The sequence below is a fragment of the Chaetura pelagica genome, unplaced genomic scaffold, assembly GCF_000747805.2.
Source record: "Chaetura pelagica isolate M959 unplaced genomic scaffold, ChaPel_1.0 scaffold33, whole genome shotgun sequence".
Classification (NCBI taxonomy): domain Eukaryota; kingdom Metazoa; phylum Chordata; class Aves; order Apodiformes; family Apodidae; genus Chaetura; species Chaetura pelagica.
In genome coordinates, this window is record NW_009952874.1 from 1905236 (window position 1) to 1922275 (window position 17040).

At 37.6% G+C, this 17040-nt stretch overlaps 1 protein-coding gene across 2 annotated transcripts in view; it reads left to right on the forward strand.

The window, feature by feature from the left end:
- Positions 1-14665, forward strand: part of MYO1B (myosin IB) — a 95487-nt gene extending 80822 nt beyond the window's left edge. The window contains exons 23-30 of one of the 2 annotated variants that reach the window (XM_009995243.1): positions 1363-1449; positions 4589-4663; positions 5061-5195; positions 6083-6189; positions 9054-9186; positions 10714-10866; positions 11770-11897; positions 14154-14665. In XM_009995243.1, the coding sequence (XP_009993545.1) occupies positions 1363-1449; positions 4589-4663; positions 5061-5195; positions 6083-6189; positions 9054-9186; positions 10714-10866; positions 11770-11897; positions 14154-14277 (942 nt within the window). In that variant the 3' untranslated portion in view covers positions 14278-14665. The remainder of the gene's footprint in view (positions 1-1362; positions 1450-4588; positions 4664-5060; positions 5196-6082; positions 6190-9053; positions 9187-10713; positions 10867-11769; positions 11898-14153) is intronic. The other variant, XM_009995244.1, reaches the window with a different exon arrangement.
- The last annotated feature ends 2375 nt before the right edge of the window (positions 14666-17040 follow it).

The following is a 17040-nucleotide window of genomic DNA, read 5'->3' on the forward strand; positions in this document are numbered from 1 at the left end:
ATTTGGGTATTTTTAAACATGTTTAGTAGTTATTTTTATCAATTCATTCACAGATGTTTACTGAAAAATTGCCTCCTTATTCCTTAAATAGAAATAATCTAAATATAATAGTGCATACAACTCTAAAGGTAATAATCTAAATGGAATTAAGATTAGAAAAAGAATTACAGTATCTGATAAAAGATAAAACTTGTTATTGGTGTGATGTTTTATCTTTTTCCAAGGGAGTATTTAAAACAAAAGTTTTTGGGAGTTATCTTCAGAGATGGCTTGCTTCACTGAAGAACAAACAAACAAAACCCCCACAAAACCCCCAAGCTGTAGGCTTCAAGTACTCAGTTTCCTTCCTTTTCACAAGACAGATAAATACTTTGCTTTACAGAGTTCTTGTTGCTTGTCCTTGCTTTGGCTCCAAGCAGATGACTGAAAATACGTTCAGTCTCTTAAAGAGCCTACATATAATGCAAATTAACCTTTCCAGCTATATCAGAAAAGCATAACTGGCACAGGCTGGAGCTGCTGCTGCACAAGTCTGTCTGACAACATGTAATTTGACAACTACAGCTGCTGATCCTATAGCTCTGGAACTCTGTTTTACTTGACTTTTTATCATCAGATATCTGAATAACAAATGTACAGGTGTCACCTAAAGTGTGAGGTTCTCTTAATCTGCCTGCATGTGCTTTTGTGTTTAGAACAGTTTGCAAATCGCTTTCCTGAAATGGCAGTGATTGCTGAAATGTAGGTAGGTGCCTATCTCTGGGTACATGAGGGAGGCACTGGGTTTGAGGGCTTGATGCCTTCAGTCCATAAAGACAGACATAATTTACCAGGATGCACAATTTTTAAAGTGCATAAAGATTAAATAACCCCCAGAATAAAAGCCCTCAATGCAGTGCCAGTTCTTCATAATTACATATATAGTTTCAGAGTTGATTCTGTTCTGCCCAGGCACTTGCCAGTAGTGACTAGATCGTGGGGTTTTAGTCTTGAATTTCATACACATCATTTTGATCATGCTCCTGCAGGCAAAGTTCTCCATTAGAATCAAGTTACAAGATATTTGCCACAGATTGCAGAGTCTGCATGGAAGAAAAGGTGGAAACACTGATATCAAATAAGGGGGCAGACAAAATTCTCACCTGTACGTGCCACTCAAGCAGCAGCAGAGGCTTTTTTGACCTCCTCTGTGGCTTCACACCAATTCACACCGACACCTTGGGTATTAAAGGTTAAATGCTGTTCTTCCATCTTTCTGTACCTTGATTGTAAGTTTGCTGTTCTATGTGGGAGGAGCCTTTTCCTGGTCGTTGTGCTACCTGCATCGGGCTGTCTCTTTTGTTCACTATCTAAACCTTTTAGGCTCGAAGGGAATTGAAACGCTTGAAGGAGGAGGCTAGGCGTAAGCATGCTGTTGCAGTCATTTGGGCTTACTGGCTTGGACTGAAGGTACTTTCTCCAACACTCCCATCTGTCAACATGAACTCAATAAAGCGTGGCATCTCACTAACCCTTCATAAACAAGCAGTTGTGTGGGCTTACTGGTAGGGATGATTTTTACACAGAATTACATTGCTGAATTTTGTCATGGACTCTACTGAAAAATTTGTAAGCTGAAAATGCCTCATTTACAGCAATATTTAGGCATCAGTGTTTTTTGTCATATCAGGAAATTCAGGTTTCCAGTGAAAGACAAATGCCAGATTAAAGGGACCCTGATGTTCTTGTTGACTTAAAACCTGACCCACGTTGGCAAAGATCCTATCCAGAAAGATTACAAGGATGTATTTTCTTATGTGACCTCTGCTTGTCTGAATGGGAAGTGGGGTGGAGCTGTTTGACTCTTGCTGCTGCTCATGGCGGACCCCTGGACCCCAGTGTCAAGGGCATGGTGTAAAGCTGATGAGCCTGTCCTGTCACTTCCATCAAGCCCTTTTAGAGCATGGCATTGCATGCAGCTGCCTGTGGCTGGTGGCAGCTGTGAATTCCCACAAAAACTGAGACGTGCAAGAGTCTTTTGTTTTCTTTTTGTTTTGCTTTCAAGGACTGGTTGGCAAAAGAAAACACATTTGTAATCTGGAAAAATGTCATTCTGCTCTGCAAATAGACTATGAAAATGGCATCTTGAGATGTTTCAGGTCTGTGCTCAAATGAATTACTTAACACAGCTTCCAGACATGCAGATGCAGTCCTGAAGAACTGCGGAAACCTGAATCAGTTTTCTTTGGCTGGGTGTTACTTTTGCTGACAGGGATGTTGTAGGCTACAGAAGTAACAAAAGGAAAAAACTTGCTTCATAATGCAGAATAAAGCCCAGCTCTCATGTTCTCATTCTTATTCTAACAATGATAAAATGGAACAAATAGTTACAAAACATAAAATTAAACATAATCTATGTATATAAGAAATCCACTACAATACAATGGAAACCAGAGCTGGAAATACAAAGGAGCCATTTTAAGAAGTCGTTCTGCAGATCAGAATCACACTTTAGCTACTACTGCCAAAGTGGGTCTGTTTTAATGATTTTAAAACAAGAATATGTCCCTCCTGAGAACTCAGAGGCTGTTTTATATCAAACAGCGGCATTTAAATGAAAACTGATGAATCCAAAACCTTTAAGGCACATTACAGCAGGGATATGTTTCTGCCTGCCTGTGGTGTGGTTTTCCATGTTTGTTTTTTAGATAGTGTAAGGGCCACTTCTGTCTCACCTGAAAGACAATTTTTTTTTTCTGAGTAAGAACATAGTCTGTGATTCCAGTCAATCACTGCTACCACAGACAATTCTCATTTGTCAGAGGGCAAAGCATTTTCACCCATTACATAGGGAGGTGAAGATTTGAAGTTGATACAAGTGATCAAGATTAAACCATTGATTCTTGAGTCTTTTTTAATTGTGCAAGAAGTAGATTTTAACAGCATTTCTGGTACTTCCCAGACTTAGGCTTTTCTGGAATGGCTTGCGTTTTTCAGTGCTTGCTTTGCAGCTTCCCTGCAGCGCCAATAGGATGCGTGGGTGGATATTAGTCCCTTTGTTCCAAATTAATTTGCACACCTTGCATCTCACAAAAAGTAATACAAGGCAACATCATTAAGAGAGTCTAGGAGAACATGGTGAGATTTGGGAAGATTGTGGTTGGAGTGGTTTTGAGTGTGTTAATTTCTATCCCTGAATAATAAATAAAGAATGTACACTAATCATGGAGCACTAAGCCTTACAGAAAATCAGTGAATGAGAACTCTAATGGTTTTTCTTATCAAGTGAGGAGGACAAATTTATGTGCTGTATTTGTATAGAATGAAGACAGCTGAATGTTGTCTGTTTTGTTGCCTCTTAATGTGTAATTAAGCAAAGCCCATTTATCTGTGGGATTTTTAAAATCCCGGAATGGTGACAGATCCTTGCTTTCAAAATGCTGGCTTATTTTAATATGCATTACACTCAGTATGGGGCAGAAGGTGTGCCAGGATAAGCCAAGCAAACTTGTCTTTATAAGTTGATGTAGGCTTTTTCCTCTATGGGTTTTCCCATTTTTTATGTTCTGGTTACAGTGAATTCAGCAGCACATAGCGAGTTAGCTAAAACCACTAAATTTGCTCTGGGGTAAATTATGCAAAGCCACGATATTTTCCCTGGGTTTTGCTCAAACTTTTAACAGGTGTGTTGCAGGCTGTGCCAAAGTTTGAAAAAACTTGGGGATGTTTCATCTAACTTGATGGGAGCCTGGGCTTCACAAAAAAACTGCAAGGCAATTGTGCTGTCTCTCAAGTTGGGTTTTCTAGGGGCTAGGGGTGTGGGGGTTTGGGAAATTCGGCACTATGCCAGTTAGCACTGAGAGAAATGCCAAGGGCAAAACAAGTACTCTGAAACTTGCATTTACAATTGCATATAAAAAATCACTATCACTTTCAGAAACGATCCTCAGTGATCACTTTATTTATTTATTTTAAATAAGTGTTAGGAGCAAATCTCAAGTTTGCTGATGTTAACCTTTGTGTCTATTCTCTGCTCTTATCAAACACCAAAAACGTACCTTTGTTTTGGAATGAAGGCTGCTTGTGTGAAAAGACATGCATAAATCCACTCTGAAAAACAAAAATATCACTTTCTAGTTATAGAAAAGTCTGTATGAAGAATCTTAAAGGAGAAAAATTAGAAGCAGTTAATCAGTTAACTATGTAATAAATATCAGTTCAGTGTTGCTTCAGACACAATATCATACATATTGCTGATGATTGTGTCACATTTTCCAGTCCAATTTTATGCAAAAACCTGTGAAAATGTTTTAATGCTGTGAGTTCAACAATATTTGAATATCTTGCATTTTCAGATCAAAGTATTAGAAATTCTTTGTCAAGTTTGCAAATTACTGTACTCAGGTCACCCGAGGTAACTTTCTGACCTCTCTGTCCACGGTCTGTTTCATATCTTTTGAACGTATCCAGTTAGTGTTCCTATTTCAGGGGACACTTTGCATGTTTGTATGCTTTTTCACTGTTTTCTGCCATAGAGCTTTATAAAAGAGCACCTGTGGAAACGAATTCATTTGTTATATTCACTTTGAGGGTTTGTTTAACTTTTCAGGTCCGTAGAGAGTACAGGAAATTCTTCAGAGCCAATGCTGGAAGAAAAATTTATGAATTTACCCTTCAGAGACTTGTATGTATTTTATCCATATGAAGCACATATATATTGTCTGTGTTTTAAATTTTTGTTTTCTATCAAAAGTAACAGCTGTGCCATGGCCTTGATGGTCTAAGTAAGGAAATGTCCGTGCTAAGCAAACAGAAAAATGACAAATATTCTGATGTTGTAAGGAAAGAACAGGAATAGTGTTTTGGAATGGCACTAACTAAGCATTTGCCACACCTGTATGATATCTAAATCTGCATTTCTCAGTAGACCTGGCTTTTTAAGTCTATATTTAGGTTTATTGAAACAGAGTTGCAGTTTGGTACCTGGGCTTTTAATCACAGAGCATCTGTTTTTCCTTGCTTATTTCAATAACTCTGGTTTTTGAACATTAATAGAACATCTTGCTTCAATTTTAACACAGATGCAAAAATACTTCCTGGAAATGAAGAACAAGATGCCTTCTTTATCACCAATAGATAAAAACTGGCCAGTGAGACCTTACCTTTTCTTGGATTCAACTCACAAGGAACTAAAGAGGATTTTCCATTTGTGGAGGGTAGGACACATTCTGGTTGAGTTTGTACAGAACTTCATCACATGATTTTCATTAGTTTTGTTCACGAAGAGCCTATTTTTAGGATGCATTTATTCCTGCTCCAGCCAGGATTATTTTATTTCTTTGGAAGAAGTGTGTCTTTTGATCATTATCTTTGGCCTGCAAGGAGTATAACTATCCTGCCTGTTTCTTTCTGGGGCTAGGGAGAGAGGATTACTTCCTGTCACCAGCTTTCAACTCAATAGTAAAGCAGCATGCCTCTTGCCTACTAATTGGTAGCTTGTCATACTTGTGTCCATGGCCAGGACTGGGGCATTGGAAGAACAGGGTGGAATTTTTTACTTAAGAACTGTGGTTAGCTGAGATTTGTTTTGGATCTTCAGATGGAGAGAACAAGAAGCTGTGTAAGTGCTGATGAGACGTTTTACTGATCTTGTGGGCTCTGTTTTCTGTGAATTCTCAAGGAACATTTTTCTTTGTGAGCCTGCAAAATTAATCCCTCAGCTGTGTTTTGTTCTTTCTCTCTACTTACATAAACTTCCACAACTGTGGAATTATATGTTTCCGTGAACCCTTTCAGTGCAGTCCTCCAATGAACTGGTGTCTGATAAATGAAGCTTATGTGCAAATGCAATGTGATTAAATGAGATGGTTTAGATACTGTTTTTGATGTAATTCAGAAATATCTAGAATGGGGGAGGAGAACACCTCTGCTGTTTGTTATTGTGCTATAGTGGCATGTAAGATGGAGCTGAGTCACTTCAGAAGCGTAGAAAGAATGTGCATCTTGAGCAATAGGCAAACATTAGTCTGTGGTGCTGCTGCTTCAGATCAGATTTGGAAAGATAAATTTTTTTTTGTTTGTTTAATATGTCATGTTTTTGTAGTGTAAAAAATACAGAGACCAGTTCACGGATCAGCAGAAGCTTATATATGAAGAAAAACTGGAAGCTAGTGAACTTTTCAAGGACAAGAAGGCTTTATATCCAGCCAGGTAATGACTTGTTCTGCTTTGGGAAACCAAGCAAGATTTTGTCTGAAGCAGGAAAGTGCATTTTTTGACAATGTCTCTCCATCATTTTACTTTACAGTCCTGGCAATTGACCTCGGTTTGCTTCTCATTTAGATGTTGCAGCCCACTAATCCTGTGGTACTGAGCACTTCTGTCCAAAAGCTGTGATGTTTTGTTGTTCTAACCCCCATGACCTGTTCACATCATAGACGTTTAGAGAACTTGTAGAAGAGAATAGCTCTCACCCTTTCCCCTAGTTTCCATCAGGCTGGTTCCTGCAACCAGTAAATGCAGAGTGAGACGAAAGGCTGTGACACTGTCACTTCCAGATGAGGTGTGCCATGGAGCACGAGCTTAGTACATTCATCATCATGCAGGAAGATTTATATCTTCTTGAAAGGTTATTTACAAAAAAAGTGCTTAGATTTTCATTTTCGTTTTAGGTATTTTTTTAATTGGAGGCTTTATAAATTGTGAAATCTGCAAATAAGGGTTTTTTCCCCAGATTGAGTTCTTAAAAACTGATAAATTCTTGTCATTGCTATCTGCAGAGCTAACATTACTCAAGAAAATGCAGTAGTATCAGATTTTACTTAAGGAATGCACTTTTTTTTTTTTTTTGCATGCAATATGACAAAACAGAGATCTGATGTCCTTGAAAGAAGTGGAATTAAACTTTTTAAGTGAATATGAGCTTAGAAATTTTGTTTTTCTTGAAAACAAAGGTCTTGTCCATCACAGTAGAGTTTTCTTTTGGAAGCCCTGGTTTGAACTGAGCAGGAACAAGGCACTGTAAAGCAGTAAGTTATGTTCAGCACAGGGAGGAATAGAAATCTGCAAGAATTTATGAGGCCAGTTTTATGCATGGACAAGCTCTGCTTTGTTCGTTGTGTGTTTTATTGGTTTTGGTTTGTTTCATTTTTTTTTTGAGACACTTCCTTTTTTCATGTAAAGGACTCAGTATATGTTTTTCTTTTTTCCCTTCAGTAGATCACTTATGTAGTGGCTGTATATGTTATCTTGTGGTTTGTTCCTTATTTGCTTTGGGATGTCTTTTTATGCTGATGGGAAAAGAGAAAGATGCTGCCTTTGGACTTTGCTTGGAGCAGGCAGGGTTTTTTTTGCTTTGAGTCAGTATCCACATGATTAGCATAGAGCTCCTTGGGAAGGAAAGGATTTTATTTGTCTCCCTGGTTTGACATTTTTAACACCAAGACTGAACAATTAAATATTCCAAAGCAAAATATCTATATCTGAGTTACTTTTATCCAAGGCATTATTGAGTGCTGATATTCTGTTGTTAGTCATAATCATTTGATTAGGGAAAAAGTCTATAGGCAGTTAGTTTTGGTGACTAAGGTTTCATAATGCTAATTAATAAAACAAAAAAACCCCAAAGCTCCAAAATAGTAGAAAACTAGAATGCTTTCCCCACCCTGCACCCATTTGGAAACATTTCCATCTCTTTCTGTCTTCTATTCAGAGCTGATTAGCTCCTGTTGTGTTTTTTTTAAATTTGCCTAAGGGAGCAGGAAATTACTGTACACAAGTTCTGATTAGTTAGTGTGATAATGATTCATAGGATGTACCTAATTTTCTGTGTATAATATAATTATTTAAGAACGGAGAGGGACTTCTTGTGAGTGCTAAAATACCAGTATCCTTCCTTTTCTCTCCTACCTCCCTGTGTGCAGAGGTGCAATTACAAAGGTAGTATTATTCGACATAATACATTGGTTCCTCCTGGGCTCCAGCCTTGGCAAAGCTTTGCATTTAGTACCTTTGCTGTAATTTAATTAAAGTGATTAGTTAAAGTGACTTCCAAACAAAGCAAGCAGCAGCTGTATTTACCAATTCTGAACTAATAGCAGATCTCTCTCTGTCCACCCTGAGGTGGATAAAGATGGAGTAACAAGTCTTGATGAAGAGCTGTTCCACGTTCACCAAACAACAGCACATCTTGAAGGCCAGCTCTTGTCTGTCACTCTGAAATACTGTGAAAGAGCAGGGCTGTCAGTCCTACTGAAGCTTTATTTCCTTTGTTTTCACAGATACTGTTACTGAGTGGTTTAAAATAAAAACTGTTTGCATATGCAAGGACATACTTTTGTCTAATATCTACAGCAATTTGGCCAATTTAACTGGAAAATGTTTCCAGAGCAAGGAAAAATGAAATCCTGTTACTGTCTTTGGAGATAGATTTCTCTTTATTCACCATCATTGTGCTGTTAATATATATAAGATTCTGTAATACACATACTGTTTCTTACCTCTATCCTCCTTCGTTCCTTCTACCCCCCGGGATAACGTGCTGGGGGATATATCCATACTACTCTGAAGCAATTCCCAAGCTATTTTCATGTGTACTGATGAAGTATGCTGGCACTGGGCAGATTGATGCCAACACCACTGCAGTGAGTGAGCAGTGGTACCGACCTGAAGAGCTTCAGGGCAGAGCTCAGGGCACTGCAGGGTGGAGGACAATTGTGCTGCATGAACCAACACCATGTTAAGAGCCACATTTGCATTTAGTTATGTTCTAATTATTCTGTTAGACCACAGCAAATTATTTTGGCTGCTGTTGTTAAAAAACAGGTGGAAAATGTGAGTAGAGGTTTCTGGGTTGATCAGGGTATTATTTTGCTAAAAATAAAGCAGCAAATGACTTTACCTGGCAGAGAGTGTGTCAAAGCTTAAGGAAGCTTCTGGCAAGGTAGAGTCATTGAAAATGCTATTTGGTGCATCTCCTGGCTCTACAAAGCCTGAGGCAAAATATGAGTGTTTCAGTGGCTTTACTTTTTCCCTGTGATTCATATTTAACTCAGGTTTCTCTTTCTGCTGGGCAGTGTTGGGCAGCCATTCCAAGGGGCTTACTTGGAAATCAGCAAGAACCCCAAGTACAAGAAACTTAAAGATGCTGTGGATGAAAAGATCATTATTGCAGAAGTTGTGAATAAGATCAATAGAGCTAATGGGAAGGTAAGAAAATGGCATTGCTTCATCCAGAAGAGTAGATAATTTTTGTTATCAGTAAACTGAGAGGGAGTCTTTGTTGCTGTCATGTAAGAGTCTGAGGATTAAAAAAATCCAAGGGCAAGACTGGAAATGTTGGATCTATAAACTGCTGGTTTTAAGCACCTATTTTAAATTTGCATAAAGATTACAAAAATCATGTTTAGATTTGTAGTTTTCAGCAACTTTTCCAAACAAAAATGGCATCAACTGGCACCAGTCTGTTGTTTCACAACCAAATGGAGTCTCTGTACAAAACTTAAATGTTCTACACGCCAATTGGAGAAAATAAGTATTTACAGAATCTTGTTCGAGTATTTAGAAAACATAACCTTTAAAGGTTCACACTGTCATTCAAACTCCTGATTGTCCTATTTTGTTATCTTTTAAAACTTTGAGTGGCAGACTCTGCAGCTTTGCCTGTCTTCTGATTGATATCAAAAGCTTTTTGGAATGAAGAAACAAGTTTCTTGTATAATTTGAGTAAAGCTATTAAATACGCTGAGTACTTTCTTATTCTGCCAACACAGAGCTTGTTTTGCATTTAAATTATACTTATTAAAACAGGAAGTATTATCTTCCCTTAGTACATGTAATTGTTTTCACCATACCTGTCTAAATATTAGAAGTAGTAGATCTGAGCTTCTCAGATGTAGATGACATGTATGCATTTGTAGGAGTGAAATTAGGTTGCCTGTTGTTGTTGCCAAGTTAATTTTCCAGCTTAGGATAAACTAATTAAATTAAGACAATATTTTTCCTGTACTTGCATAGGCTGCAGCTCTCAAGATTGCATAAAAAGAAAAGAATAATAATGAGCTATGATTCTATATGTTTAAGACAGCAACTTCTTAATTATTATAGTTAAGATTTTATTATTTAAAAATTAACAGGAGGAAAAGCTGTATGTTGATTTCATTATCATTTCTTTCTCATTATTTTCTAAGATGAATTTAAGGACACACTTTCATGCTTCCAAAATGTTTGTCATTTGAAAATATGAATGTGTATCCTCCTAAAGAGTAATTCCAATAGATAAAGGGAGGAGAGCAGAACACTGAAAAGACCTACGTGATTTCTGTTGTTCTGCAGCACAGTTTTGGTGAATAACAGTAAATAGTGAGGCTTAGTCCTGAATTAGCTATCACTGAAAAGGTACATTTGTTTTCCTGGGGATTGACAGAGCATGAAAAATGAGGTTATCTTGATTTTGCATCGTTTCTGAGTTTCAGTTTTGGAATTTTGTAACTGTAAGCTTGTAATTAAAGGAACTGTTGATATCTAAGCTTATGTGCCAAAATGAGCTAAGCTTCTCAATCTACAATTAGACACAAATAAATTTGACCTGATTCTAATGGATGTGCAGCTTTTACTGAACATCAAATGTTTGTGTTTACTAATGTGGGCCAAGCTTATTGAGTCTATGAACTGCTTGTTGTCTTCGTAGGTGCTCAATAAAGGTACATAATGGTTTGCATGTTTCTATTTTCACAGGCTGCATCCAGGATTTTCTTATTAACCAAAAATAATGTTCTTCTTGCGGATCAAAAATCTGGGAATATCAAGTCAGAGGTTCCACTGGGAGATGTTACCAAAGTGTCCATGAGCTCCCAAAATGATGGCTTTTTTGCAGTGCATCTCAAGGAGGTTGGTTACAACTTTATAATACAGTAGTATGACTGTTTTACGTGCAGTGATAAAAAACTGATTAATAATTGTAGCATTAAATCAGTGGTTAGTCTGTAGGTTTATAAATGTATTGAACTTTGCCACATTTGTAAAAACTTTTATTTAAAACTACTGAAGCTAAATGAGTACAGTTACTACATTATGAACGATCATTTACTTGTGAAAATCAGACTTCATCTTTCACTGTAGCTTTTTCAAGATCAGAGTTTTCCATATGTAATATGGGCCTTTAATCTGGTTGGGAGACCTCGTGGCAGTGTTTTCCTTTTTAGCTGCTCATATAATTCTTCCTGACACACTGGCAGAATATTTTCTCTCTTCTTTATGGCATGCCAAGAAATCCACATAACTGCACAGCTAATTTAGTTACTCGGTTCTAAAGAACTTAGTTCAGTGTTAAATTTGCTTCACTGTGATCATTACTCTGCTAAAATCATTAAGTTGGTATTTATATTCTAGCTTAAATGGATTTGAAGAATGTCATATATAGTGTCTTTTCATGCTGTCCACCTTCATCCTAAAACTGGTGTTGGTAATGGGCTTCTTTTCCTGTCTGAAAATACCCTGAACTTGCTGTGGTGTAGCCAAAAGAGGGATACAGAAACACTACTGTTCTGTAGGACAAATGAAGGTGTCAGAAGAGGTTTTTAACTTCCTCAATGGGTTTGTAGTTTATTTGAGAGTGAATTTCATTTTGATCCTGTACACTGCACTGCATCCTGATTGAAATTACAAGACAATAGACTTGTTCCATTGCACTGGGAAGAGAAGACTCCGTGTAAAACCTCCTGCTTGGCTGCCATTTAATATTTTTGGTAGTCTAGGTCTTGGTAATCCTAACTACCTTCCTTTCTGTTTCAGGGTTCAGGAGCAGCTAGTAAAGGAGATTTCCTGCTCAGCAGTGATCACCTTATTGAAATGGCCACTAAACTTTACCGCACTACACTCAGCCAAACCAAACAGAAGCTCAACATTGAGATATCTGATGAGTATGTTTCTTGTTTGCTTAAAAGTGCATTTCCTTAATACAACATGCTAAAAAGTGAAGTATCTAATGTTAGAAAAATAAAACACCGTTGTGTAACTAATACCTCTTTTCTCTTGACAGAATAATTGTAAATAAGGATCCAGTTTTCAATGTGTACTTACTTCTAGTATTCATTTTGGCTCTAATTTCCCTGAAAGTCATTGATAAAATGTACTTTTCTTAAGGTAGTTTCAAACAGGGCTATGAAAAAGAATTGCTGCTGAAGAAAGGATTAATGGATACCCCATTTCTTTCTGGTGCAGTTTTGTATTTTGGCCTTAAGTAAGGGCTGCACTTGCAGTGTTTATAGCCATGGAATAACAATGTCTGTGCTTAGCTTGTTGTGTGAAGCACTCTCTAATTTCAGTAGCATTCATTTGGAGGGTTCATTAATTTTGACTAAAGAACAAAATTTGGAATCTTTTAATGATTGTCAACTAAAATTTCTGTAGGCAAAAATGGAACCTTTTTTCTGGCTGCACAGCACTGCTTGTTTTCCACAGCCATGAGGGCAAGTACAGTTTGTATCCGTTCAGTTTTGAGGGTTTATTTAAAGGCTAGTATTGCTCTTTCCTTAGAAGTCACATCTGCTATTTTCTATTGTTCAGTTACCAGATGTGATTCAGTTTGCTCAAGGGTGTGTGTTTTTAGCCTCTAAAAGAGTCTGGGTGTCCCAAGTTTCTAGTTTAATGGTGGCTACAAAGGGAGAAACTACTAAAACCAAGTTTAAGTATGCATTGCACTGGTCTGGCCTGCCTGCCTTAGGTCTGGAAAACAGTCTGCTTTCTGGGAGTCCCGCATTTTGGAATGTGGTTTTGGTTCTTGTCTTGCAGATTAAAAACACACGAGTGCCTATTGCTATTAAGTTTACCCAGACTAAATAATGTTAAGCTGTTAGCACTTCCATCTCTGTTGATGGGGAAGCAGTATTCTCATCTTCCTGCTATAGTTTAGATACAAGCACAACTAGGGACTGAGGAGAAGATGTGGCCTTATTTTGACTAGGGTAACTCTACATTTTGGGAAGAGATCTGATACAAGCAAAAATGCTGTTGATCCAGGGGCACTTCTAGTAAGAGACACACGATTTTATATGTACAATATTGAAACAGTGGGCCTGGGAAGGTGCAGCATTGGTGACAAGAGGTGTTGGCTATAAGACCCACTCGTATTTTCTGGATGCTTGGTTGGTGAGAAGTGCTGAACAAGTTAATCTTGGAGTGCCTGGGCTGTGCGGCAGGAAAGCGGGACTGAGGGCAGCTCAGCACAGGAGAGGCCACTTCCTCCCCTGAGCTCTCCCGTCAGCTTGATTGGTGGTTTCCGCTAGAGAACAAATTCTTTGAAGTTTTTGGTCTCTGCTGGAGGACTTTTTAAGGATGCTAAGAGGGAAAAATCTGCTGTATTACAAAGGACTTTTTAGGTCAGCAACTGCTGCATGTGAGCCAAAAGGCAGAGCTGCCCTGGTTGTTGCTTTTACCCAGATCAGGGAGGAGTCTGAGGCTCCACGGGAGCCTGATGGGTTTTGTTGTGGTTTTTTGTTGGGTGTGTTTTTCGTGTGGTGGTTTCACTTGTTGTTGTTGTTTTAAGCAATTTTCTGCATTCAGTGAAATTCTTCTTCCAGTAAAAAAGAGTCAAATCCAGGTTGATTTATCCTAGACTTTAGGAAACAACTAAATTTGGAGGTTGCTGGGAAGGAAGTGAGTTTTCACAATTGCCGAGCAGGGGGCTGCAATAGCTAACTAAGGATTAAAAGTATGAGAGCTGGTAAAATATCAGATATACTAAATTAAGCATAAACCAGAAAAAGAACACCGATATTGCTGTAGAAACATTTAGCTTCCTTCCATAAAAACAGTCAAGTCCCTTTGGTGAAGCAGTTGGAAACAGTCTTTGCGACAGTTGTGGTATATCAGAAATTCTAATTCCAAATTAGAAATTAGAATTTAAACTGCCTTCTTCGTAAAGGAATAGCAAACTAACTATTGTAATAGGTCCAGAGTTATGGGCAAAACAGCAATAATTAAGAGGTATTCCCTGCAGGAGACTCTAGCCATACCATAACATCTGGCTTTTTTATTATTCCTCAGCTCTTCTTAATAACACAGACCAGAAAATGCCATCTTCTGGAGTGATGCTCAGAACTAACCAGACAGACCCCTCCTGCTCATTTGGGTTTTTTTCCACCTTTAATTAAAGTGTACCTTATTACCTCTCCTAGGTTTCTGGTCCAGTTCAGACAAGACAAAGTATGTGTGAAGTTCATACAAGGCAGCCAGAAGAACGGCAACATCCCAACTTGCAAGCGAAAAAACAACCGGCTCCTCGAAGTGGCTGTTCCTTAACTGCAGTTGGTGACTCTCCCTTTCATGGACTCATTTCTTTGTACTAGTGCAATTCTAGTTGTTTGGTTTTGCTGGTTTTATCCCCTTCTGGAGCTGTTGGTGGCTAAATAGCTTTAGAAACCCTTGGCAAAACATTTGATCAATCAACTTTTTAATCTTTTCGTTCACGCCAGAGTTTTAACTCTCCAAATGCAGGTTTTTACCAGCTGGCATGTATCTGTCATATACAGGAACCAATCTCTTTGTGTAGCAGTCATACTTTAGTGCAGCATACTCTAAACCCACATATTAAAGAGAAATTACTCATATTCCTTAGTCTAGAGATCTGCTTGACAGGAACTATACATGGCCTTAGTGCTTGATGGCCACTTGTGCCCAGTGTCTTTTTGTACCAGGCTGTGGTGGTGACAGGCTCCTTGCTTGCCCACCACTGGGGTCTCACACACACACGCACACGCACACACACACACTCCTGTCAGTAATGCTAGGACCTTGTAACTTGATTGTTTAGTCAACAGAGCACAGGTACCTCTACTTCTGCAAAACAGGAGGAATATATGATTATACAAGCAGCTATATACATCATTTTGTAGTTAAAAAAAAAAAGGCAGAAATTTCCAAACAGGATTTTTAATTAGGTCAGATGTTTATAATGACTTTATACAGTAGAAATCAGTAAAATTAAAGCAGCTTGTTTCTTTCACAAAAGTTATACAGTTCAAGGCGTATTTTCTGTTCTGCTTTTTTTTTTCTTTTAAATTATCAGTTAAGATTAGAGCCTGAAAAATGCAATAGTATTCATAACACAAGTAACTGCTAGGTTAGTTATCAAGTGAAGGGTTTGAGCCTTTCTTTTCGATATTGGCATGTACAATGTGCAATAAAACCTACATGACATTTTGTGAAAAATTATTTATAATACATTTTTGTGTGCAAGAGAGAGGATTGGTGCAGACTGCATAGACAATGTAGGGGTTAAAATAGATTTGTGTTGTTAATTTGCAGTTTTTTAGAGTGTACACTACAGTTGTCAATTTGGGAAGGATACTTAGAATTAAAAAATCCTTAATTTGGGATTTTGTATATAAATTGCTATTATGGTAATAAAACTGTTCTAATTCTGTGCTGTTTGGTACTCCTATGTTATAACCATATTTTTGTACTCCAACCTATTTTATATAACTTGTGTACCTGATGTAAATGCGTGCACAATCAAGAGCTGCATTATAAACTTTCAGTGTAACTGATTGCACTTAATCTTTCGTAAGCCAGAAGCATTAGTGGAAACCCTAAAGAGGAGAGATGCATTTCTAGATAGAAGTAACTAATCAAGTGAAGGGTTTGTTGGATGTGCCTGTTTGATTTGTTGATGGAAGGACAGTTAAGAAAGCATTGTATTTTGTGGTCTGATATAGGAGAGATTAAGACCCTGGGTATCTGATGTGCAGTGCTGGAAGTCCAAGCTTAAATAAAGGAAAGATAAAGAAAAGTTCAGAGTCTCGTTACTCTCCTGGTGGTGAAGTTATGTAGCACTCCTGGCTGTGAAGGCTCCTCTGGGTAGTTCAACCTTAACATTGGCCCTCTGCTTTAAAACGGTGGTTACTGCAGCAGATGTTCTAATGCTAATGATTCTTGGTCTGAAAAAAAGCAGCTGCTTTGGGTTATGCCACATTTTGCTTTGGGATTAAAATGTAAGTGGTTTTGTTGTGCTCTAGATACAAAACACTTGTTTTAACTGGTTGTTTAATGTGGCTGTTAAAAAGTCCATGCACATGGCCCTGAAAGGTGGGAGTATATTATATCAAAAGAGAGATTTTTCCAAACTGTGACCAAAAATTGCCTCTTCCTTAGGATCTTAGTTTGAATCCTTCTTTTAATAATTGAGTCAGGTTAATAGTTTAGTAACATTTAAATCTTTTTACATGTTTTGTAATTAGAATTACAAAAGAAATCGTAGTATCATTTATAATGCTTCAAAGTAATTAGTCCATTGCCTTAAGAAGACAGCACATAATAACATAGTATTTAAAACTTCTAAATCCTGTAGTAGAACTGCTGCTTGGTAAAGATGGATGGTTTGTCAATCTGTTCGGTATCTTGAAAATCTTACAGTAAGAACTAGAAGGGGTAAATTTTTAAAATTAATTTAAAAGTAAGGTACATAAACATTTGAAGTCTGATGTAACCCTGTTATTGCTTGCAGGTAGGAAATGGGAGAGTTTAGTTTAAGGTCATCTGGTTGTTTGGCCCATTAAATTTGGGTATTACAGAATAGTGGGGTATTTGACCCATCCCAGGCAGGCCCAGTACACATCTCTGTTATTTTTTTGATCTTTGCAGCAAGTCACAATAGATTCACTAGTGTAAGGCTGGAACAGGGGCAAAATTCCTCACTTTGATTTCTGTTGTTTCATTTCTTATTCTGAATCTTTACAGTTTTTACCTGGCATATTAGCTGGTACTTTATGACAGTTACTATTTGACACTTACTAATGTACAGAGCAAGTTTTGCTGAACATGAACTATTTTGAGACTGGATGAGGCATGGGATCTTGATGTAAACATTTTAAGTATCTAGAATGTTGAAAATTAAAATGTAAGGTCAGCTAGGTTTTTTTTCTCCTCTTCTGTTTCCTTTTATAACAAATCTTCTATCAAATGAAGTTGTAAAGACACTATTCTTCCCATGGTGCTAACCTTACACATACTTTTACTTGTACATTTCAATTTGTCATCTGAAAGCTGGACAAGGATCATTAAAAA